Source organism: Callorhinchus milii, unplaced genomic scaffold (genome assembly GCF_018977255.1).
Source record: "Callorhinchus milii isolate IMCB2004 unplaced genomic scaffold, IMCB_Cmil_1.0 Scaffold17, whole genome shotgun sequence".
Classification (NCBI taxonomy): domain Eukaryota; kingdom Metazoa; phylum Chordata; class Chondrichthyes; order Chimaeriformes; family Callorhinchidae; genus Callorhinchus; species Callorhinchus milii.
Window position 1 is genome coordinate 7,524,980 of NW_024704758.1, and position 24,259 is coordinate 7,549,238.

The window sequence follows — 24,259 nt, forward strand, 5'->3', positions numbered from 1 at the left end:
ACTGCGAATCAAGCGTTCAGTTTTTAAATTGCTGTTAGATTCCCCCAATAGGAGTCACTTCCTATAGTAACTTCTATTGGTTCATTGTTTTCGAGCTTCTTATGGGCTCTCATGAACCAAAACGCTTCATTCAAACCCCAGTGGACTTCCCTGGAATCAGGACATCTACTGCTCCTATTTTCTCCAATTAGTGAATCAGTAGCATTTTTTCTGGTGTTGATCCACACTTTGCTCAACTATCTACAGAATCAACACTTTATTTTTAATTTGAAAGTCTGATTGCTGAACAGCTATTATTATTCTATTATTATTCATCGTCATTCTGGAAGCATTTCACTACAAGTGTTTCATTATTAATTCAATTTCCAGGAATAGTAAATCAACCATTGGATTGAAAGGCCACATCCTAAATAAACTGAGATTTCACATACTGTAAGGCAGGATAGTGGATATTGTAGATCTCAGGTATAATATCTCGCAGGAGCAACAAAAGTCAAGCAGGAACTAGCCTTTAATGAGGGCTTCAATGTGTGTAAAAATAAAAAATGTTGGAAGCAATTATTCTTATAGTGTACATGAGTATACATCACTCCTCATTATCAGTACTTAAAGTCAGCACTGAGTTTCACAAACATGGAAAGGGCTAGACAAAAGAACAGGCATGGGAAATTGTAAATATGACAACAGTACCATTTTATCTGTACTTGTTTTCCCAGAATAATAATGGCAAATTGAGCACAAACCTCATGTTTGCAAACAAAACAGTCATTACATTTTACATTAAATACTGTGAAGCACTTTGAAATGTCCTCCCAACCTGAAAGGATTATTTTTAAATAGGTAACAAATTGAAATCTTGTATATAAATACGCACTACATTTGCTATTTCACATAATAAACAATCACTATTTAGAGTAAACAGAATTAAAACCACATTTAGTAAAGTTTTGTTTATTAATCAGTTCATAAAAACAAAGTTAAGACGTCATAGTTAATTCCAAGTTAATTTTAAGCAGGACGAATAAGAAAAATGACAGCATGAATAAGTATCAGAAAATCTCGCACTTCTGCACTTCAATGTATTTCACTCACATTCTATATTTGCGTGCTATAAAATCAACCTCATTCATGTCATTCTGTATAAGTAAATAGGTATTCACAGATATTTTGAAGAAACACTTTCATAATTTGTCACAATTCAGTGAATGTCAACAGTTTTTGTTCCTAATATACCTCGATTTAACTTGGTCCATTTTGATTCAAAGTTTAACATTACACATTACTCAAATGTCACTGCAACATACCACAGAGGTAGTCAGTATTTTATTACAGTAGAATAAGTTGATTATAAGTACTGTAAACAGTTTATTAATTTTGTGCAGCAAACACTGATTAATCAACAGTAATCATGACCTAACTGAAGTTCTACTTTGTTGCACATGGTGTGGGTTTGTGCTTATGGTTTCCTACATAGAACCTCATAGATGGAAATGGTCTCCTACAATAAAGAAAAAATAAGGGAGTCACCATAGACCATTCTTGCATAGCTCTCCATGAATAGATTTCAAACTAACTTTGAGGGGGGAGTCCTGCACTTTTTATACAATACAATGGCATTTGAAGTTCATATACATGGAACTGGGTGAGGGAGAGGAGGGAAATCAAACAGGGTAACTGTGCCTTTGCAATGAACCCTGCTGGAATGTACATGTGAGGATGTTGGGCAAGGAAATTGCCAGACTCAACTATCTCTCACAGCTCAGTAATCTAAAAGCACTCCATGGCTATGCTCACTCTTGGAAGAATGGCACTTGGGCAAGGTACATTAGAGCTGCCAGTGCCTGTAGAAACATTCCCTCAGATTCACTGCCTTCAGGAGGGGAGATAACGTTCTACGGCTGTGGACAGCTTGCAAAATCCATCAACTAAAAATACAGGCACTTTGAATCAACATTAGTGTAAAGGTAGCTGTGAAGATTATATCGCGCTAGCACCATTTCTCAAATAGGTTTCTCAGGGTTATTTCCACACTGATTCATTCTGCAGCAAGAAACACACTACCATAGAAATTTTTTCTCCAACACTGAATCCTAGGGGATTCTATAAAGTATTTGTTTTGTTAACAGTCATTCTGCGATTATATCAGACGTTAAAGTCTTAAGACTCCTGTCACTCTCCTGTATTATTACTAAATATATGAAAAGTTAATTACTTTTTGAGCCTTCACAATATTTAAAGTAACACAGAAATCATAATATAGATTAAACCTTTTAGGTATGTTTTACAATTAGATTATGCCTACTGTTATTTTGTGCTGTTTATCCCATAACTATACCATGATTTGTAAGAAACTGACATTAAAGCAAATAACTGAAATCATGATAGCAATAGAAATTCAACCTATGGCATTATTACTGTATTTTCTCAGGGAACTGGCAGTGGAGTGCCAATGATAAGTAAAGAATTCCGCAAGTAGATAGGACCAAGGGGAAGACTAGCAGAGTACTTTGGGAACTCCACTGGCTTCTTATCTTCCGGTTTTTCTTCTAGTTCAATTTTAGCTGAGGACAACATGACGATCGAAGACCGATTTCCGCTGTTCTTGAACCTGTTTCTTCCAACGCTGCTGTGCATGTTCAACTTTATTCAGCACATTGGACCGGGACCGAGTGCGAGAAAGCACTTCATGGGCATTCGCGAAAGGCTGCGTGTCCTAAATAGAAAGCAGTTTTAGTTAATCTAGAAAGAAGAATAGTCGGCTCATTAAAAGAAAACAGGAATGAAAACGAGAGCATCCAGCAATAATTAAACTCTCTACCTTTAAATGGTAGATAATTTGTTACAAAAATGATAGTTAGGATAGTTATATGAAAATAATGGACAGCATTTGTTGGTAGATCTTCACTAATAAAAGAACGACCAGTTTCAACATTTCATAGCTGAGACTCTGACCATCTTTCTCTGGCCAGTATTTCTATTAATTCTTAATACCTTATAGACTGATTTCACTATATTCATTTCTTTTTTCTTCTTCGAAAGGGGGCAAAGGTACAATTGTTAGGATAAAGTTTCAGTTACCGACAGTCCTCCCACACCTTGTTCATGTGGCCTGAAAGCCTTTAATTTTATGAAAGATATATAATGTTTTTATAACAACTGGTGTTCTGTGCATTCAATTGTCCTCAATTATATTCATCTAAATCATGTTCCACCCAGGTGCACAATGCCAGTGATGAAAACGATATACCAGAATTTATCAGATGACATCTGAACAACCAGATTCTCTATTAGCGCATTGGTTTAATTTTACTTAATAGTTTCAATTTTATTGCTTCTACATTGCACTTCAATAGAATTAGACAACACAGTTCAGTTATGCACAAACTAAAACCTCATTTAATCCATTATCAGTGATGCATGTGTTCTGTAGCATTTCCATTAAAAAGGAAGACGGGAGCGTCTGGGTGAAATGCTAACAGAATCTGAGCAAATTTACAGAGGATTGCCACACTACTGATGCTGTTACGTCAAACCTAACATAGCAGTAGCATCATAACTGCGCTCATAGGAATCACAAGAAAAAATATATCTTAGTTGGAACAGGGGATCATAGAATTATACAGCACAGAAGGAGGCCATTCGGCCCATTGTGTCCGTGCTGGCTCTTTGAAAGAGCTATCCAAATTAATCCCACTCCTCCGCTCTCTCCCCATAGCCCTGCAAATGTGTCCTCCTCAAATATCTATCTACTGCATGCTGCAATAAACGGATGATGCATAAAGTTACAATTTACTAATTCTGCTGGTAGATTTTAATCTTTAGGTAGCTTTTCCAGTAACTTTACTTCTTAATCCAACAATCTAAAACAAATCCATCAGATTGAAGTGTTTGTTCTCTGGTGAATGTGCAGGACATCTGGACACGGAATACAGTTTTGGCATCCACAGTATTAACATAGAACAAAGCAGGACTTCTTCACAACCAGAGGCTACAAACTGATTTAGGTTAAGTTGATACTAAGCAGAATAGGTGTTGTTGTGAAGTGCAGAATCTAAAATAGTAAACAGATGTGATAGGCAGATAACTAAGCAGAATCAGACTAAAGTGATCCATAAACATTCTGTTGAAAATGCAAAACAGTACTGAAAACTACAGCTGTATTTTCAACCGACAAATGCCCAAATTACTTAAATTAATCTTAAGTGAACACCTGCAAGTCAGCAAATTTTTTTGCAATATAAAAAAAAACATAGAGCAGGAACATTCTGTGAACACAAGTTCTTTTCCAATCCTAGTAATAATCAGATCCTAATCCTCCAAGGTTCTACTAACTTTGACAAAGTCTGCTAGATGCTTGGATTTGCACTGCTTAAATAATGCCAGGAAGCAGTGCAAGTATACAAATATACAGTCAATTCACTTTATATTATATTCTGTGAAGTGCTTTGATATGTCTAGAAGATGTGAAAAGCTCTATATCAAATGGAAGGATTATTATTATTTATTAGTATTATTATTATAAGTTACCTTTATAAACAACAACGACTTGGATTTATATAGCGCCCTCCACCCTGACACCTTAATAAAATTAAATGCTCATTGGCAAGGTGTATAAAAGTTGAAGGTACAAAGTTGAAGGTACATGTTTCGCAGAGAGTTTCAATAACCATTTCAACTCCAAAAGCAAATTCATCTAAAGCGATCGTCTTCTTATACAGCAAGTGCTCTCATTTAAAATAGAAGGGTAATTTCTATCCGTTTAATTCCACTGTGTCATAATCTTCTGAATAGATTTTTAATAGAAACAGAACACATACTTATTACTTGCTGCATACTGATCTTTACAAAGTGTTGGGTTAGTTGATCTACTCCAGGATGGTGTTACGTTGTGGAAATAAAATAAGAAATGGATCCCACTACTGACTGCCAACAAACACTCAATTGTCATGGCTCACATATGAACTTGGGCTGCTGTGTCCAATAAAATTCAACCCAGCATAAATCATCAGATAAGAAACACTGATTTTTAGTATTGAAGGATGGCATTTGTTTTTTAAATGGCTCTAAAAACTGCAGACAGTTTTAAAACCTTTCACCAATCGTGGTCCATGCAAATGGGTAAACTTGCTGTGAAATATTTCCATGTACACCTTCAATGAATTGTAATATTTCCCCACACTGTTACCAAACAAATACAGCTGCAAACCACCATTCAAAGTAATTAATTCTGAGTATAGTCACACAGTTTATGAAGTTGTACATCTGAAAAGTACTAAAACTAAAAGCAACAGCCTGGATCAGTCAATTTGTGAACTTATAATACAAATGTATTGCTCACTCATCATTTTTCTTACTCATTTAATATAAACAAGAAGCGCATCACTGATTGCAGTAAAACAGCTGCCTTCTCTCTCGCATTTGCCCAGTGCTTTGGGATGTCGCTCTGACATGGAAGATGCTGTATAAACGTAATTTTGTTGCTGCTTCTTCACTCTGCTTTTCTGTCTTCTAAAATCTTAATTCTTTCTGCACATTTGCCAATTTCAAAATAATGAGGGATAATGAGGACTTGGTCTGTAATTAAAGCTTTAGATTCCCCTTGCTACATTGTGAATGATACTCTTTTATTGCAACGAGAGTTTCTAAATTAAATTTCTCATTGTTCTGCATTCAATGATGTTGATAATCCAGGTTTCTTGTAACTTCCTTTCCACTTATAACTATAGATAAATGTCACTGGTCCCTCGGCTGTAGTGTAAACTTACTATGTCATTTTCACAGGCAATTTCACACAGGAACAAAGTCTTCAATTACACCATCCACTTAATCATTTGTGGAAGAAAAACACATGTGTCAGGGAAGATGCAAGAATATGTGAATGCATAGCAAAGGTTTCAGGAGTTAACTCTTAATCCAATCTAAAAAATGTGTCCTAGAGATAGATTCATCTTTTTGGTCCTATTCATTTAAGCTTAAAAATAAATATCTTTCTTGAGGGACAGCTTTAAGCAAGGAAGTCCATGGAGTTGAACTGGCGACTGGGCAAAAAGCAGGTTCACAGTGAGCCAAGGCAACAGTAGAAGATACAGGCATGACGTCAACCTTGCAGGCAAACATTCAATTGATTGAGTGGTCCTCGCTGGATAAGTACCATGCCATGCATTTACCAATTTTAATTTATTTATGCTGGTTTGGTTAGACAGCTAATTTTTCTTCCCCCATCATGCCATTTACCATTCTGACCTGTTTACTGTAAAAGCCATTTAAGATGAAAACAACCAACTCCGTTTTAATTTTTCAAATATTATTTACAGTGTATTCAAGCACAAAACTGCATTTTACTAACATTCAGTAATGTGAATACTTCTTTGGAAACTATGTTAGTTCAAAAGTTCACTTGGTGAAAAGAGGAATCTTTTATGTTGAACTCGGACTTCACGTAATTCATATTAAATGTTACGGTCCTGACTGATGCGGCTTATGTGAGTTTTATTTACTGTACTTCTCCTGCATTTGAACATAAGGTCATCTCAAAGTTTATTTGATTGCCAATAGCATTACTTTGGATCAATAAAGAATTTAATTACCTTTTTACACAAGCAAACATCTAATCAATGAATGCCAACTATCCAAAGTTGTGGCAGTTTGCTTGAGAGATTTTAAATTCCTAGGTAGAAACGAGTTTGATGTAGTTATGAGTTTTGATTTCAATACTAAGAGGAAACCAAAGCTGATTCTTTTGGGGAATTTTTAAAGCTGTGGACCTCCTTACCTTCCTTAACAGTTCTTTCCACCTGTAGACCTTTACAACATATGCTTTTAAGTGCTTTGAGATGCCTTTCCAACATGAAAGTCGCGATAATAATCTAAATTGTATTGTATGCTTTATACCCAACCACCATCTCTTTTCAACCTTGGTATTCAATACTTTCAATTGGAACATAGGAACAGGAGTAGGCCATTCAGCCCCTTGAGCCTGTTCTGCCATTCTTAAGAGCTTGACTGATCTGTACCTGAACTCCAATTACCTGACCTTGCCCCATAATCCCTTGATACCCTTACTTAACAAATATCTATCCACCCTAGCCTTGAAAATTTGAATGGATTCAGCATCCACAGCCTTTTGGATCTTAGCTCTTCACCTAGGTTTCTCAATAAAAAAGATGGTACCTCTTAGCAGCTATTTAACAGAAGCACCTAGTTACGTATCTTTCTCCAAGACATTTCAGGAGAGCTTTACAGTAGTATCAATTGAAATATTAGTGTTATGAAAACATTGCTTTGCAGCAGATGTCTTATACTGTACACACAGGTGATTGGTAACCAAAGATGGTAGACAAAGATGGTATCCCATTACTGTACAAAACAAGTGGACAATGTGATGCTTAGAAGAAAATATATATATATATATTTATATATAAATTTATTGTTTGTAGTTTCTGTGCAACTGTTTATTGCATTTAGTCAGTTGCAGCATCTCCGCCGATTTATAGATACGTAGTTAACCTTCACAACTTTTGTTATGCAACTTTTTAGTCATAAGAAAGCCTGAAACAGCAAGCTTAAGGAAAACCTGCAAATAATGTACAGGTAACAAGATTTGATTTATGTCACTTCCTCTATCATTGCACTCCACTTTACAGTATATTATGTGAAGCGCTTTGAGATGTCCTCCTAACATGAAAGGCACTATATCAAAAGTACGGATTACTATTATTAGGGGTGCATTCCTGAGTGCCACAGAATGGCAGCAATGTTTGAAATTTGCTGCAGAACACATAATCTGCCTAATCTACTTTGCGATAGCCTAGAAAAAGATATATCCATCTTTTCTATGGAACTCTCTTAATTGTCATTACAGAAATATACTTCAGTTTATAAGATTTAAAGTGTAATACAGGGACTTCCATATATGGCCCAACATTGCATTTTGCTTATGTACAAAGAGCTACAATGCATTTTGGCATTAAAAGCTTCAAATCAGTCATCCTTTTGAAATGCACCTGTGCTTCTCTTAACAGAAATTTTCTTTCTCCCTCCACCCCACCGCCAACCCCATAATCCACGACTGTTTGTGAGACACTGCTGTGCACAATTGGCTGGCACGTTTCGCCCACAAAATATACAGTCAATTCACTTTAAAGTATATTCTGTGAGGCGCCTTGAGACATCTAGAAGATGTGAAAGCACTATATCAAATGCAAGGATTATTATTATTATTATTTGAGTGTCTCACTTACGTACAGGGCAAGGTTGCTTTACAATGCTGTAAAGGTACAAGATTTCCTAAGCAGCAGCAGTAACAACAAAAATTACATTTGTATAGCGCCTTTCAATTCATAAATTGCATTTTGCCTTCTTTTCCATTCATAAGCAAATTAATGGGAAATAGGAGATGGCAGTTTGGCAGATTACAGAATCTCTGCAGACATTATTTGAATTTGCTTTTGCCCATAAACAAATGGGAGGTAATCTTGCCCCTTCCGGCGCAATCATATGACTAGAAAGTGTTTTAAATTACTCAAAAAATGACCCTTTTATTATTTGATGTTACAATGCAAGTAATGTAATACTGTATACTTGATAGATGATGATTCATTGAAAAATTCATTGGAATCTAGAACATTATTAAATAGGCCAGAGGCAAATAAGCATACACTTCAATTGGAATATCGGTAACTTAGCTTCAAAATCTGAAATCACAAATTTAAACGAACCATTAATACTGCTTGTTTATACATACATAGAGGCAAACTCAATTCAGCATGACTTTGCCAATATGCTGTCCATTAGTGGATGTTATTTGTTCGCTTGCAAATGGAATACAAATACTGTCTTAACTGCTCCTTTAAATTCTCCATAAGAAGACATCATTTGAGTAACTGCTAAAAACTCCAGTCACCATAGAACTTGCCTTATTAGATTTGTCATAGAAACAGAATTATACTTTTTTGGTTGACAAACTATACAAATAAAATATGCAAAAGGAAAGATGTACAATAGCAACTCTGGCAACACAAGTCGCAGCAGAGAGTATAGTATTTTGTTGAGTGACAGATTGCAGTTCAGAAGCACAAGCTAACAATTTGACCTGAATACTGGATTATGTTTTTTTTATATATCATCTATCTGCTTATGGAAGCCTAACTCGCCCAAACAAAATGTCTAGATATCCATATAGCTTCAGCCTAAGATGTCACAGGATCTTTATTCAAAGCAAAACACAGACTGGTGTGAACGTAAAGTAATAATACAGTTCTAATTATTCCAGGGATAATTGAGCCATTGTACCCTAAAATATTTAAAAAGTCTTCAATCTTTTTTTGATATGTCAAGCAACTGCCAGGATGGTGGAAGGCGAACTGGATGAACCTTGACATTTTTTCGCCTAGCAAATTCTTATGTTCTTAAAGTCCAGAACCTCATCTAAGTTACACTGATCCAGGAGCAGACTGGCTCCCCAAAAGGGCTTGGGAGTATCAGATAAAATGGGGGCATTGAGTTAAGTTCATGGGGGAGGTGGGTGGGTGCCAAAATGTATAAAACACACAAGTATTTAAAAACAAACATTGGACTTCCAAACTACATGGGGTGGTAAACATCGGGAGCCATTCACAGGGGTACTCAGAACAAAACCCCTTACCTTCCCAGTTTACTCATTTCTATCTAAAGTAAGTATTGTTAACCACATTCCACTTAGTTTACTTTTCGCACTGCATCTACATGCTCAAGAGCACAATTCCCATCTTAGAAAGCCATACAGAAAAACAAATCCTCACTCCCAAATTCAGTTACATCCAAAGACATGCAAACCAACAGGCTGGAAAAAGATGCCCTTTCCTATTTTATGACAACAACAACAAGATTCCATTTATAGAGCGCCTTTCACGTCGGGAGGACGTCCCAAGGCGCTGTACAGTTGGGTCAGGACCCGAGCAATGGGGAAATGGTCAGGGTGAGGGGAGGGAAGGGAGGGAGCGAGGAGGGGGCAAAGAGTCGAGAGGGGAGCCGAAGGTTCTGTCAAAGAGAAAGGTCTTGAGACCGGCCTTGAAGGAGGAAAGGGAGGAGGCGGCGAAGGCACCGGGGGATAGAGTTCCAAAGCCTCGGGGCTGAGAGGCTGAAGGCCCGGCCACCGATGGTAGGGCGGTTGGGGCGGGGGATGTGGAGCAGACCGGAGCCAGAGGAACGGAGGGTACGGGCAGGTAGGTAGGGGGATAGTAGGTCGGAGAGGTAGGAGGGAGCAAGGCCGTGAATGGCCTTGTAGGTGAGGATGAGGATCTTGAAATCGATCCTCTGGGGGATGGGGAGCCAGTGGAGGTGAGCGAGGGTGGGAGTGATGTGGTCGCGGTGTCTGGTGCGGGACAGTACACGAGCTGCAGAGTTCTGAATGACCTGCAGCTTGTGGAGGGAGGGCCGGGAAGGCCGGCGAGGAGAGAGTTCCCATAGTCCAGCCTTGAGGTGATAAAGGCGTGGACCAGGGTTTCAGCAGCGTGAGGGGTGAGGTAGTGCCGTAGTCTGGCGATATTTCTGAGGTGATGGAAGACTAATCCTCCATAATACTGAAGGGATAGTCAGGCTTTGAAAAGAAGTCTAGTGCAGTACTGGAACAGTACTGAGTTGCTTGGACTTGTGACAAAAATACAAAATATACACATAGAACAATGATGGCATCATTTTTGATTAAATCATTTCACCTACAATCCTGTCTCTTGTGCAGAACACTTTTAATGGAAAATTATCACCTGCTGAATCAGGATTGCTAAAGCACACATTGGACCTCAGTACAATTTCTTTTTTTTTGCTGTGCTTTCACATACTGCCCTCTACTTCTCCTAAAGCAAATGTACTTTTATCTAATTTGTTTTTAATTTACAGTATCATAAAAGGTCAACAGATTTCATTTTCAGTAAATCATTTTTACTGTACTGATTCAAACCAGCTGAAACAAAGGTTTGGATTAATAATTACTATAGCCTAGTATGCAGTCCTCCTGACATGAAAGGTGCTATACAAATGTAATCTTGTTGTTGTTGTTGATGATGTACAGGGAAATAAAGGCATGAATCTCAATGTTGTGAAAAGTAGAAATTAAAACCTGGTTTCACATTACTGGTAAGATTTGTGCCATTCCGTAATGCCCATTTATATTTCATACAAATGTAAAGTTAGTTAAAGTAAAGTGTAGGCATGATTGTTGCATGTGAAATATACAATTTAAAACTGTTTGGATAAATAAGCTATTTTGTAAATCCCTTTGAATAATCTTGAAGCCAAGAGTATTTTTGGATGCAAGAACCTTTTGTGGTTTTGCTGTTAGCACTGTTGCTGAATTGTAAAATGAGAGGGTACTGTTTGTGGCAATCTAACGTACTATAAAGCAGGAAACGGTTCGTTACTCAGGGTCACTGTGGTGTGTGTTTTAAAAACTGGAAGTATAAACGAGAATAAACAAAGAGTAAACAGCTAAATGGTAGTTACTTATTGTGAAAAAGGTTAATCCATTGCTCAAGAAATACAGCTGATGTGATGTAAATTCACTTTCTGTTATCAAATCTCTGAGGCTGTTTATAAAATGTAAGAAAACCGATCTAAATCTAGCCTTCTTATTTCTGCATTAATAGTCATTTATTAACAGCTCTTTGACATTTTTAATGTGTCTTGAGGTGTACAATATAAATGCTCTGAAAATAAGCTGGAGAGGAACAATAGATTGTGCTTATGGCACCCTTTACACTTCTTTAGAAAGCATTTCAGAGAATCATTTAGTAGCCTTAAATAGTCATGAATTCTTGTTTTGTGTTTAAAAGTCTAAGAATGACTTAAATCCGGCTTCAAAGTTGGACTGCTTTCATAGTTCAGCCTGAATTCAATAACTTGCCTAATTCTGTACGCTCTACAGTGCTAAGAAAATGGTGCAAATGCTAGAATTTTTCATCCCTGAATTGCATACTCACAGTAAGCTGATGACTAAATTTAGGAAGCAAATTAGATTCTCAACACTCTTTGTATGCAATGCGGGGGGAGAAAGAAGGGTAGATAGGTAGAAAGATGCTGGTCAAAACTGAGATCTAAGCAACAATTTATGAACTTGGTTTCAACAATATAGTAAAAAGTTTCATCACAAGATCACGTTATCCATGGATTTGTTGGAACAACTAAAATCTTGCTTGTTTAAGGTCTTCAAAGATGATTTCTTTACACCACGCAAGATTAACCGACAAATGCCATCTGTCTCTTATTATCTGAAGCCTCACATTTTCTTCCCAAATATTCCATCGTACAATCTTCCTCTGTCCTCCATCTCAATGTGATAAAAACTTAGTACACTGGTTCCTATTCAAACTTGCTCTTTCTCAGATCCTTATTAATATGGACAAGACATAAGGGGGAAGAACCAATAAGCACAAGTTAAGAGTCGTAAAGGACAATTTCTGGATAGATAACCCAAAGAATTGATTTTCCATAGGGTCATTAACAACTGAGCAGGTTAACAGAGGACTGTAAGATTGCAAATGTTACTCCCCTGTACAAAAAAAAACGGACAGAAGGATAAACCTGAGAACTGCAGGCCATTCAGCCTAACACAAGTAGTAGGGAAACTTCTGAAGACTGTAATCTGGGACAATATAAATTCTCGTTTAGGAAAATATGATTTAATAAAGGACAGTCAACACAGATTTGTTAAAGGCAGATCGTGTCTGACAAACCTAATAGAATTTTTTGATGAATTGACAGAGTGAATGAAGGTAGTGCAGTAGACATAGTTTATCTAGATTTTCAAAAGGCATTTGACAAAGTGCCACATAAGAGACTTATGAACAAAACAGAAGTCCACGGTCTTAAAGGGACTGTGGCAACATGGATCCAGGAACTGGCTAGGAGACAGAAAGCAGAGACTGGTAGTAAATGGTTGCTTTTCTGACTGGAGGGAGGTGTGCAGTGGTGTCCCTCAGGGGTCGGTATTGGGACCACTGCTCTTTCTGATCTATATTAATGATCTGGACCTGGATATAGGGAGCACAATTTCCAAATTTGCAGATGATACTAAGCTAGGATAAATAGTTAATAGTGAGGAGGACAGCACCAGACTCCAAGAGGACTTAGACAGATTGGTAAAATGGGCAGAAACGTGGCAGATAAGGTTTAATGTGGAGAAATGCAAAGTGTTGCATTTTGGTAGGAATGAGGAGAGGCAGTATAAGCTGAATGGTACAATCTTAAAGGGGGCAAATGACCAGAGAGACCTAGGGGTCCACATAAGCAAATCTCTGAAGGTGGTAGGACAGGTAGATAAAGCTGTTAAAAACGCAAACAGGATACTAGGTTTTATAAACAGCGGCATAGAATTCAAAGGTCAGGAGGTTATGTTGAATATTTATAAAATGCTGGTTAGGCCTCAGGGAGTACTGCGTTCAGTTCTGGGCACCGCACTTTAGGAAGGATGTTAAGCATTGGAGAGGGTGCAAAGGAGGTTTACCAGAATGGTACCAGGAATGAAGGACTTTGATATGAGGAGAGATAGCAAAACTAGGATTGTTCTCCCTAGAGCAGAGAAGATTAAGAGGGGACTTTCAATAGAGGTTTTCCAGATCAAGAGATGATTTCTTAGGTTGAACCAGGGAAAAACTGTTTCCACTGCCATGTGGGTCAGTAACCCGAGGACACCGATTTAAGTTAGTTGTTTAAATGAACAGAGGGGAGGTTAGGAATTTTTCATTCACCCAGCAAGTTGTTCGGATCTGGAATGCATTACCTGAAAGGGTAGTGGAAGTCGATTCAATAACAACTTTTAAGAGAGAAGTAGATAGGTATTTGGGGAGGACACGACTATACAAGATTCATTTGAAAACAACTTGATGCTGTGATGGACATACAGTAGTGTGGCTATTCTGAAAGGATGAAATCAAATGGGGCAGTGAGCGTTATTCATCTGAACCTGTCTTGTGATCTTACGAATTTCTTCAGACTAATAATGTGTGTTTATTCCTTCCCTTTAAAATCAACATTGTTTTAAACTTCGCAATAGTCGACCACAGGGGCCAACCTCTCCTCCCTGATCCACATCCCTCCCCTCCACGTCAGCGCCCCGTCACCCCCCCACCCCCCACCTCGCCCCCTACTTTCCGCCACCAACTGTCCCCTCTGCATCGGTCTACAAAACGTCCATTCCCTCTCGAACAAAACACACACCATCCAAAACCTCATCATCGATGAACACATCGACATCCTCGCCCTCACTGAAACCTGGATCACTCCAGACGACACTTTCCTCTGACTGAGGCCACACCACCCAGCTACACCTTCCATCACACTCCTCAACCTAATCGCCGTGGTGGCTCTCATGTCCATCAGCAGATTTGGCTGGACCAGGTCAAATCCTACCGCTCCACCCTCGCCTCTGCTAAATCGTCATTCTACTCCAACAATCTTGGAGGCTAAGGGCAACCCCAGGCTCCTCTTCTCCATCACGAACTAGCTCCTCCGTCCACCCTCTCACACCTCACCTCAAACGCCAACTGCGATGCGATGCTGGACTTCCTCAAATCCAAAGTCGAGGGAATCCGCTCAGCTGCTTCTGCTATACCTCTCCCCATCTCCTCTTCTCACCCTAGCCCCTATCCAGAGAGCTAACTTTCTTCAGTTGAACGTCAACAAGACCGAGGCTCTCCTGATTGGCTCCCGTTAGCGCCTCCTCACCTCAGGCACCATCCATGGTTGCATGCTTCACCTTGCTAAGCCAGTCCGGAACCTTGGGGTCTTGTTTGACCCCCAACTATCCTTTCTACCCCACATCTGTGCCATGACCCGCTCTGCCTTTCCCCACCTCCGCAATGTCGCTCAGCTCCCACTGTCTCACACCGCAGGCCGCCGAAACCCTCATACACGCCTTCATTACTTCGAAGCTCGACTATGCAAACTCACTACTTGTCAGCTTCCCCAACTCCTCCCTCCACAGGCTGCAGATCATCCAGAACTCGGCAGCCCACATTAGGGTCCGCGACCCTATCACCCCCATCCTTGCCCAACTCCACTGGCTTCCCATTACACAGAGGATACAGTTCAAGATCCTGTTCCTTACCTTCACAGCCCTCCACGGTCTTGCTCCCCCCTATCTCTCAGCCCTCATAATAATAATAATAATCCTTGCATTTGATATAGCGCTTTTCACGTCGGGAGGACATCCCAAAGCGCTTCACAGAACACACTGTAAAGTGAATTGACTGTATATTTGTGGGTGAACACGGCAGCCAATTGCGCACAGCAATGTCCCACAAACGGTCGTAGATTGAAAATAATCAATATATTTTTATTTTTGGAGGGATTATTATTAGGCGTGTGGAGTAAGGAAACTTGCCCAAGGTTTCGCCCTCTGCCTGGAATTGAACTCAGGTCTCTCGCTTGCAAAGCGAGTGCTCTAACCACTGAGCTACAGGCTCATAACCCCCTACCACCCTGTTCGCTCCCTCCACTAAGCGGGCTAAGGCCTGCTTCATGTCCCCCGCCTTGCTCACCCCAATATCGGCAGTCGGGTCTTCCGCCACTCTGCACCCACCCCCTGGAACTCTGTCCTGCAATCCCTCTGTCTTACCCCCTCCCTTGCCACCTTCAAGACCCACCTCAGGACCCTCCTCTTCGACCATGCTTTCGATCTCCCTGTTTCCCGCCCTGCCCTCCACCCTCCCCCACTCCGACCATCAGCTCAGGTTCGTAACTCTGTCTGTCCAGTGCCTTGGGATGTCCTTCCGACGTGAAAGGCGCTATACAAATGTAATTTTGTTGTTGTTATTGTAGTCATCATCTAACAGCTCAATTCACATTGCTCTTTGCCCTACTGCTTTTATTTTGGTGGTGTCAAAAATGTTTTTTAAAAGCTCAACTTTTATTTCTTTCAGTAACTGAATATCTAAAAGAGCCTCTTTGCACACACTGAGTCAGTCCTGAATGTTCGATCAAAACTAAAAGCCTCAGGGTAAACTGGCTTCATTTGAAACTAGATTCTACCAACAGTTATTATATGTTCACACAATGAGGGTTTTTATTTTGGATCCACTCCAATTTTAGACAACCTGGACTATTCACATACAAATATATTCTCCCCATTCAGTCACACTGAATAGCAAAATATACTGGATCAATGTCATTCATATGTGATTTATTATTGCACCGGAAATGTATTACGTGTACCTTGGATAAACAATACCTCTTTTTCGGGTATTTTCTTTGTTAATTACATCTGGCAAGTTCCTGTGATGATGGTAAAATCATGCTTGTTCTGCAACTTAAGTTCAGTGGAGCATAAAAAGCTAAAATGACCTACTGTGACTTATAAAACGATGTTGAAGGAAAACGCGGACTTAAGATAGGAATGCATATTAATCTATTATCAACATAGATATTGTAGACTTAGTGCATTTGGCAGGACCCAAACAAATCTCATGATTTGAAGAGTTACGTTGATAGTGCAGTTATAGATCACAACCACCTTTCCTGTTAACCTGCTCCAGTTGTTTGTTACCCGCTGGAAAATCATTGATAATCATATTCTTACAAAATAATGGCAGACTTGGGCAGCACAGGGATAACACCACAAATAACAAGGAAAACGTAACTCTCCCTTGACTATATTCAATTGAAGTACAATTTTTTATACTTCTCTACTAAAATTCTGCTACTAAATCTGATTTATGATCGTCCCACAATCATCAAGGGCAATATTACTGGCATTCAGAAAAAAACATAATTATTGGGAACAGTGCCAATATTATATTGATCCCATGTAGGTAGGTGACCTGCTCATCTCTCTTGTGACATTATTTTTTGTTTGACAGCCCAATATCAAAGGTGCTCCATATGTATTAAAGTGTAGAAGGCAGCAAACATTAACTGTCCTGTGACCTTGGTATTTAAAGAGCTGTGGGAACCACTTAGTGAATGACCTCAAGCCCTATGCATCACAAGAATTTCACATTTTAGCAATGCTGTGCCTTTCAGTCAATAGTTGGTACTAGGGATTTTTATTAGCAATTGTAAAGATTTTCAGAATGGAACTTACCAATTGAGCCGACATACGGCAGTGAGTCAATGCATGAATATAATCAAAAGTCACCCACTTTCGCCTCTTGTACCCATAATAATAATCCTTGCATTTGATATAGCGCCTTATCACGTCTTCAAGACGTCTCAAAGCGCTTCACAGAATATACTGTAAAGTGTAGTGACTGTATATTTTTGTTGGTGAAATGCGGCAGTGAATTGCGCACAGCAGTGTCCCACAAACAGTCGTAGATTGAGTGACCAAATTATTTTTTTTTAAGGGAGTATTACCCTCGGAAAAGCGATCTGCCAATCGACTAACAACCGGGTTCCTACTTAAGTGACCAAAGTGACTATTTACACTCTTTCTACATTAGGACTCACCGCAAATTCATCCTCGTTCTGCATTAGTTGTGAACGGAACAAGCGTCGCTTCAGCAAGGGTTCAAGTAATGTTAAGTAAACCATATAAAGTAGCAGCAAGCCCAGGATAGACAAATAGATGATGATCGTCACCTAAGGATAAAAAAGCCAGAAAAAAAAGGATACTTTGGATTATTAATCTGAAACTAGCTCAAACATGTTACACAGTCGAGAGGTTTCAAAATTTCTTTGAAAGGAAAATGCCCCCAAAAATCACTCTATAATCCTCAGTAAAGATAGCATAAACCTACTACAGTGCTACCAGCCTGTGTTGACATGCTGAGGACCAACCGAATTTTGTCGACATAAGCGAGAGGTTGACATAAACCGATCAGTTTTTTCAAGATACTGTACATCATCTCACATAGAAAATTGTCATTGTCTGCCTACTCAGGAAACTGTTAAAGGATCCCTCGGCACAATTTGATAAGAGAAGGGAGTTTCTCCCATTCTCCTGGCCAGAGACTTCCAGATTAATTGTTTATTTACCCCATCAGTGCGACCATGCTGAATTTGATCATGCCCATAAAACAATTTGATGTGACAAGTGCTATCAAAATTAAACATTTTCTTTATCGTTACTGTGAATGTAATCAATGTTAATGTTTCAACAATTGAAACATTTAGCACAAAAAGATTTAGTGAAGAGAAAACGGTTCTTCAGAAACACATTTCTTCTAAGCTTTCTTTTTGTATGAAGTTACCTGGATCGTAACTGAACTTCTTTCTTCATACTTGCACTCACATCTCAAGCAGTAGGCCTCAACATCTTGCCCAGCAACTGGCATGGGATCAACAACATGTAGGCAATCACTGAAAAACAACAAGATTTCAACCAAATAACTAAGTTCAATGGCACTATATAAATCAGCAATCATTTTTTNCCAAACTTCTTCTGCATTCCACAGCAATATCATTACCATTAATATTTGATCACACAAGAATAGGCAATCACAACAATCCAGTGAGCTACATTACTTTATTTTGAGGGGGGGGGAGCAGCAGTGGGGAGAAAGAAATCTGATATTTCAATAGGTTTCACATGTAACACCTTGCCAGCGTTGCTCTGTAAAAGGACTGGGGTGGTGGGGGAGGTCTGTTCCATCACAAAGGACGTACATTATCTTTGTAGGTTATCTTTGAGAATACATCAAACTATTTTAGCTATTTTTATTCTGGGAATTAACATGATTCAGTTAGCAACTGAACTCTATGCAATAGCACCATCTGATGGTAAAAACTAAGAATAAGATTTGTGCCAAAATAAAGAGTATGCTGTGTTACACCTGTAAAGATGTAACCAGATAGGTAATTCTGATCCTCAGATGATCAGATTTATCTGCCAACACATATAAGAATGGAGATCTAACCAGTAAAAAGCAGCAATAGTATATTTTCAGAACAAGCTTTTGATGACAGCACACCTTTATCTTCCATTCCTAACTAATAATCCAATAGTTTACTGATAAAGCTGTTTAAAGTTTAATTTTTGTAATGTGCCGCCAACCACATTCCAGGGAACTGCATTGTATCCACCTACATCTGATCATGCCTTTGGACACCACCCTCTTGATTCTTACATTCTCTACTTCCCTCTTCTCTCAGGTTTCCTGTACTGTCCCTTTAAAGTACAGTGAACCTCTGATAACGCATCACCCCAAGAGGAGTAGTTCAATGACTATTTATCAGAGTTGACTAGTTATACAAAGTGCACTATCTCGAAAGTACAAAATACTTGAACTGCCAGGATATTGAGTGAGCGATTAATTATGTGGGGTTATTTATTAAATAACTAAATAAATGAAAATCATTTGAGGTTTTAATTGAACAGCAATAATGGGGTATTGTATTTAAGTACATTGAGGAAATACCAAAAGGATTAACAAAACTACCCTTTGATCATCTATAAAAGGCCAGTTAGAACAAAATGTGCAAATCCATGCTAGAGTTTATGATTAAAACAAGGCAAGGAACAAGTTTGGGAGTAAAGGAACAGCTCCATTGTCTGTCTCTAATGCCATATAAGAAGAATGAGAAAAGGTAGGATGCTAATTTGATAGCATGTAAAAGAGGCTTTTTTCCTGATGAAACAAAAATAGACCTCTTGACAAGTGATTGAAATGCAAGGAATTAATGTTGTAACCCTCATGGAAGGGTTTACTAAAAGGTACTGGGTTACCTAATCATTGGCTATCATCCAACCTACTGGATTTTGTAACAAAAAGCCTTGAAATAATGCCACAGACGAGGAAAATTGCATAAATACTTTCAAAGTAAAGCCACATCAGGAGGTGTTCAAAGCAATCGTCAAACGTCCTGCTGGTAAAAAAGGTGGTGAGAGATTTCACTTGGAGAGGAAAGAAAGACTAACATTAGCTCAAACCTCTGCAAGTGAACATTCCAGAGCACTAGCACCATGTGCCCAATTCCACTGGTGAATGAGTCACTTAAGTAACTTCCTTCACAGAAATTGGAAATTAGCACTGGTTATCAATATAGTTCGTAGCTTATTTTTTAAAGATAAATGTATGATTGCATTTACTTACCAATCCTTCTGCGATACATTTTTGTTATAAATTTGTCCTGCGTTGTCTTTGTAAGGTGGGCAAATACACTTACACCTAATATCTTCAAAACTCTGCAATAGAGCAGACAAATAATTAACCATAGTTTTATTCATGATGGTTTCAAACCATAACTAGATAATAATCCTTACGTTTGATTTATTGCCTTATAACTTCTTCGAGACGTCTCAAAGTGCTTCACAGAACATCCTGTAAAGTAAATTATCTGTATATTTTGTGGGCGAAACTCAGCAGCCACTTGCACACAGCAGTGTCCCACGGACAGTTGTGGTTTGAAGTGACCAATTTACTATTATTTTTTTGAAGGGATTATTACCCCCAGAAAAGCGATCTGCCAATCAACTAACAACCAGGTTCCCACTGACTGCTAGGTAAACAGAGGTGTGTGGAGTAAGGAAACTTGCCCAACATTTCGCCCTGCTGGCATTCGAATCCTGGTCTCCAGCTTGCAAGGCAAGTGCTCTAACTACTGGTTACAGGACACCACAGATATGTAAATTAAGTCATAACTGAACTGTCGTTTTAGGAAGGCTTTGAAATATGCTTTGAAATATGCACACCCAGGATGGTTTGTAGGGACAGCAGCAGATACACAGGGGGCAGATGGAAGGGGGGATAGGTTGACTGCTCATCCCTTTATTTTCTGTCTAATTCACCTCCACAACATTGCCCATCTCTACCACTGCCTCGCCCCTCAGGCCTCCAAAATCCTCATCCCTGCTTCCATCACATCCAGGCTTGACTATGCTAACTCCCTGCTCGACGGACTTCTCGACTCTTCCCTCCACAAGCCGCACATTATGCAGAACTTTGCAGCCCGCACCGAGCTCCGTGAGCCAATCATCCATATCCTTGCCCAGCTTCACTGGCTCCCCGTCCCCTGGCCTAGAGGATCGAGTTTAAGACCCTCGTCCTCACTTGTTCCTCCCTAACTTTACATTTTCCCAACCTGAACGCTCCCGCCGCTCTGCGGACACTGGCATGCCCCACGTCTCCCACCATTGGCGGTCGGGCATTCAGCCTTTCTGCCCACCCGCTGGAACTCCATCCTGGAGCCCCTCCACCTCCTCCCACCCCCTTGCCTCCTTCGCGGCCGGTCTCAAGGACCTTCCTCTGTGACCGTGCTTTCAGTTCGTACCCCGCCAGTGCCTCTCGCCCTCCACCCCTCCCGACTCCAGCTCCCAGCTCGGGCGCCAAACCCTCGCGTGAGCGGGCGCCTTGGGCCGGCCTCGCAGCAGCAGCAGCAGCAGCAGCAGAAACAGCATTACGTTTGTATCGACTATTTATATCGCAAGTAAAATACTCAACACAGCCACGACACTTCACAGTGTATCCCGCGAAGCGCTTTCGAGATGTCTCGACGAACGTGATAAGGCGCTGTGTCAAATGCAAGGATAATTATTATGATGATGATGATTATTATTGTTTTTATTCCTCCTCCAGTTATGACACCACATTTACACGTGTGGCTTCCCCTTTCTTTCTGTCTTTCTTTCTGTCTTTCTTTCTGTCTTTCTTTCTGTCTTTCTTACTGTCTTTCTTTCTGTCTTTCTGTCTTTCTTACTGTCTTTCTTACTGTCTTTATTTCTCTCTCTCTCTCTCTACGTGCCCTGTAGATGCCATGTGTGGTGGTGGTGGTGGTGGTGGCGGCGGTGGCGGTGATGTGGTTCACATTCAGAAATGTCAGGGCCAAGAAAAACGACAATAACAAATAAAAGCGGCGGCGGCGGCAGCAGCAGCGACGGGCGTGAACCCGGCCCCCCGAGGCCAGAGCGGGCCGGGAAGGCGTAACTGAGGCCCGGGGCGCGGGCCGGGGCCTATAGCCGTTGGAGCTGGTTATACCGGGAGCCGGGGGTGTTGAGCGGCGGCGGCGGCGGTGTGGGAGTGACCGTTACCTCCCCCCCCCCGCCCCTCCCTCCCTCCCTACCTTACTCTCCGCCAGTAAGAAGTAGCAGAGCGGCAGCAGACAGGCGGCGGCGGCGACGGCTCTCGCCATCGCCATGATGGCGGCGGCGGCAGCGGCGGCGGCGGCGACGACTCTCCTCTCCTCTTCCCGGCGCCGGTTGCTCCTGGTTACCGGCCGCGAGCGCGCCCTCACCAACCGCCGCGGGTTCTGAGCCCCGGTCCCCACCGCGTGTACCTTCCCCCGAGCTACACAGCGCCCGGAGCAAAAGGTCCGGGTCCAACAAAGGGTCCCCCCCCCACCCCCAACTCCCCCAGACACTCACTGCCACTGGCTGTGGTGGACAAGCTTCTCATTGGGGAATATCCTCACCTGTTCCTTGGCAAACCACCACCGGGCGGTTAAACTTGCCCTGAACTCCCGGAAAACACCGAGCGTTAATAATTAATAATAATAATAAGAAGAATAATAATTAGCCCAACAATCCTTGCATTGGATGTGGCGCCTTATCACCTCGTCGCTTGGGCCGTCCCCACTCGAAGCGCTTCGCGGAATAAATGCGCCGCAAAGTGAACCGACCGTGCGCCGGGCGGGCGAAAAACACGCGTGTCTTCTCCAGGCTGCGGAGGAGTTGAGTCCAGCGAAATGGGGGCGGGCGGAGGGGGGGGAGGGGGAGTGGGGGGGGGGGGCGCCACTATTGGAGCGAGGAGGTCCAACCCCGCACGCGAGATAAAAGAGTTATTTCCTTCTTTTTCTTTACGCCCAAACGCAATCAGCAAGCGACGGTTGTTGAGGAAGGGTACCCCGAACCGGCCCCAGGATCCCCGAGCCGGCCCCGGCAACCCCGACCGGCCCCAGGATCCCCGAGCCGGCCCCGGCAACCCCGAGCCGGCCCCGGCAACCCCCGAGCCGGCCCCGGCAACCCCCGAGCCGGCCCCGGCAACCCCCGAGCCGGCCCCGGCAACCCCCCCCCCCCCGAGCCGGCCCCGGCAACCCCCGAGCCGGCCCCGGCAACCCCCGAGCCGGCCCCGGCAACCCCGAGCCGGCCCCGGCAACCCCCGAGCCGGCCCCGGCAACCCCCGAGCCGGCCCCGGCAACCCCCGAGCCGGCCCCGGCAACCCCCGAGCCGGCCCCGGCAACCCCCGAGCCGGCCCCGGCAACCCCCGAGCCGGCCCCGGCTGCTGTGGACACTGGACTCATTTAAGACTCATTTGAGCCTGTGAGGGACGACGAAAGGATTCAATCAAATGGACCGAATGAATGGGTTTCTTCATTCCCTTGTGATAACTACCTGAGACCTCTCTCTCTCTCTCTCTCGCACTCTCTCTCTTTCATCATTTTGCAAAATCCCCAAATGTTGTGAGGGCAGAATGTGGATGCGTCTCGTTCAAAAAGTACAGCGTTTCATTACAACATACCTCGAACAAACACGCACCAATTCCGTGGAAATGGTTCATCGAATCTTTTGTCTGGTTACATACAGTGCTGCAAATGTCATCGTGAATGAGTCTTCAACTTCCCTACACAGAAAACAAGGACCACCAAATATTTTTCTCATTTACTGTATGCCGCACCCTTTTGAGAAGCGCTACCACATTGTGTTTTGATGTACTATCATATTGTGTTATATCACAATATCATTACACCCTCCCCAATATTACTTACAAAATACAGAATCACTACCCCTTGCAGTAAATCCTATGAAGCACTTTGAGACATCCTCCCAACAGGAGCGTCGCTATATCAATTTAATAAAGGTTATTTTTGTGTCCTGGATTTAAGAGATCATACAAGTCGTTTGTAGTTTCTGCATTGTAACCTTTTGTGACTGAAGTTTGGCAGAATGTAACCTTTTGTGTCTGAGAGTTTGGCAGAATGATTAGTTTGTTGTTTTCTCTTAGAGCCTCTCTTTATGTACCGTATAGTGATGGTCTGGGCCAATAAAAAAAAGGGCATCCACAAGATCTTGACTGCCTATCTTTGGTAGTGTGGGTGGGCGTAAGGACCCAATGGCAAATGGTCCACTCTCATTCAAAANTTCATTTATTTTTCATTCATCTCATTGCTATTCCTAGGATGCTATTGATACAGATTAGTTACTGCATATGCCTACATTAAAAATCACTACACCCACAAAAGTAATTCATTGAATGAAAGCTCATGAGACAACTTGATCTGATAAGAAACTATCAAATACAAGGATTTTTTTTTAAAAAAAGTAAATGAGAAATACATTTAGAATGCTGGGTTAATAATTGAAGTAACAATAATGATTTTTTTTTACTCTGGCTGAAATGTATTTGAAAATGAGAAT

The 24,259-nt window shown here is 41.2% G+C and overlaps 1 protein-coding gene across 1 annotated transcript; it reads right to left on the reverse strand.

The window, feature by feature from the left end:
- Positions 1 to 935: 935 nt before the first annotated feature.
- On the reverse strand, positions 936 to 22,232 carry tmem9b (TMEM9 domain family, member B). The gene is made up of 5 exons (XM_042341597.1): positions 21,970 to 22,232; positions 20,004 to 20,095; positions 18,162 to 18,270; positions 17,419 to 17,550; positions 936 to 2,713 (listed from the first exon to the last, which is right to left on the reverse strand). Exons 1-5 carry the CDS (start codon positions 22,042 to 22,044, stop codon positions 2,558 to 2,560), a joined length of 564 nt encoding a protein of 187 aa, XP_042197531.1. The 5' UTR covers positions 22,045 to 22,232; the 3' UTR covers positions 936 to 2,557.
- Between the last annotated feature and the right edge of the window lie 2,027 nt (positions 22,233 to 24,259).

Excerpts from the sequence above, each read along its gene's own strand:
- tmem9b (XM_042341597.1), bottom strand. The coding sequence starts at position 22,044 with ATGGCGATGGCGAGAGCCGTCGCCGCCGCCGCCTGTCTGCTGCCGCTC. Across the intron at positions 17,551-18,161 it reads GAAGTTCAGTTACGATCCAG|GTGACGATCATCATCTATTT; the intron begins GTAACTTCATAC and ends TTTTATCCTTAG. Across the intron at positions 2,714-17,418 it reads AGAACGAGGATGAATTTGCG|GACACGCAGCCTTTCGCGAA; the intron begins GTGAGTCCTAAT and ends CTTTCTATTTAG.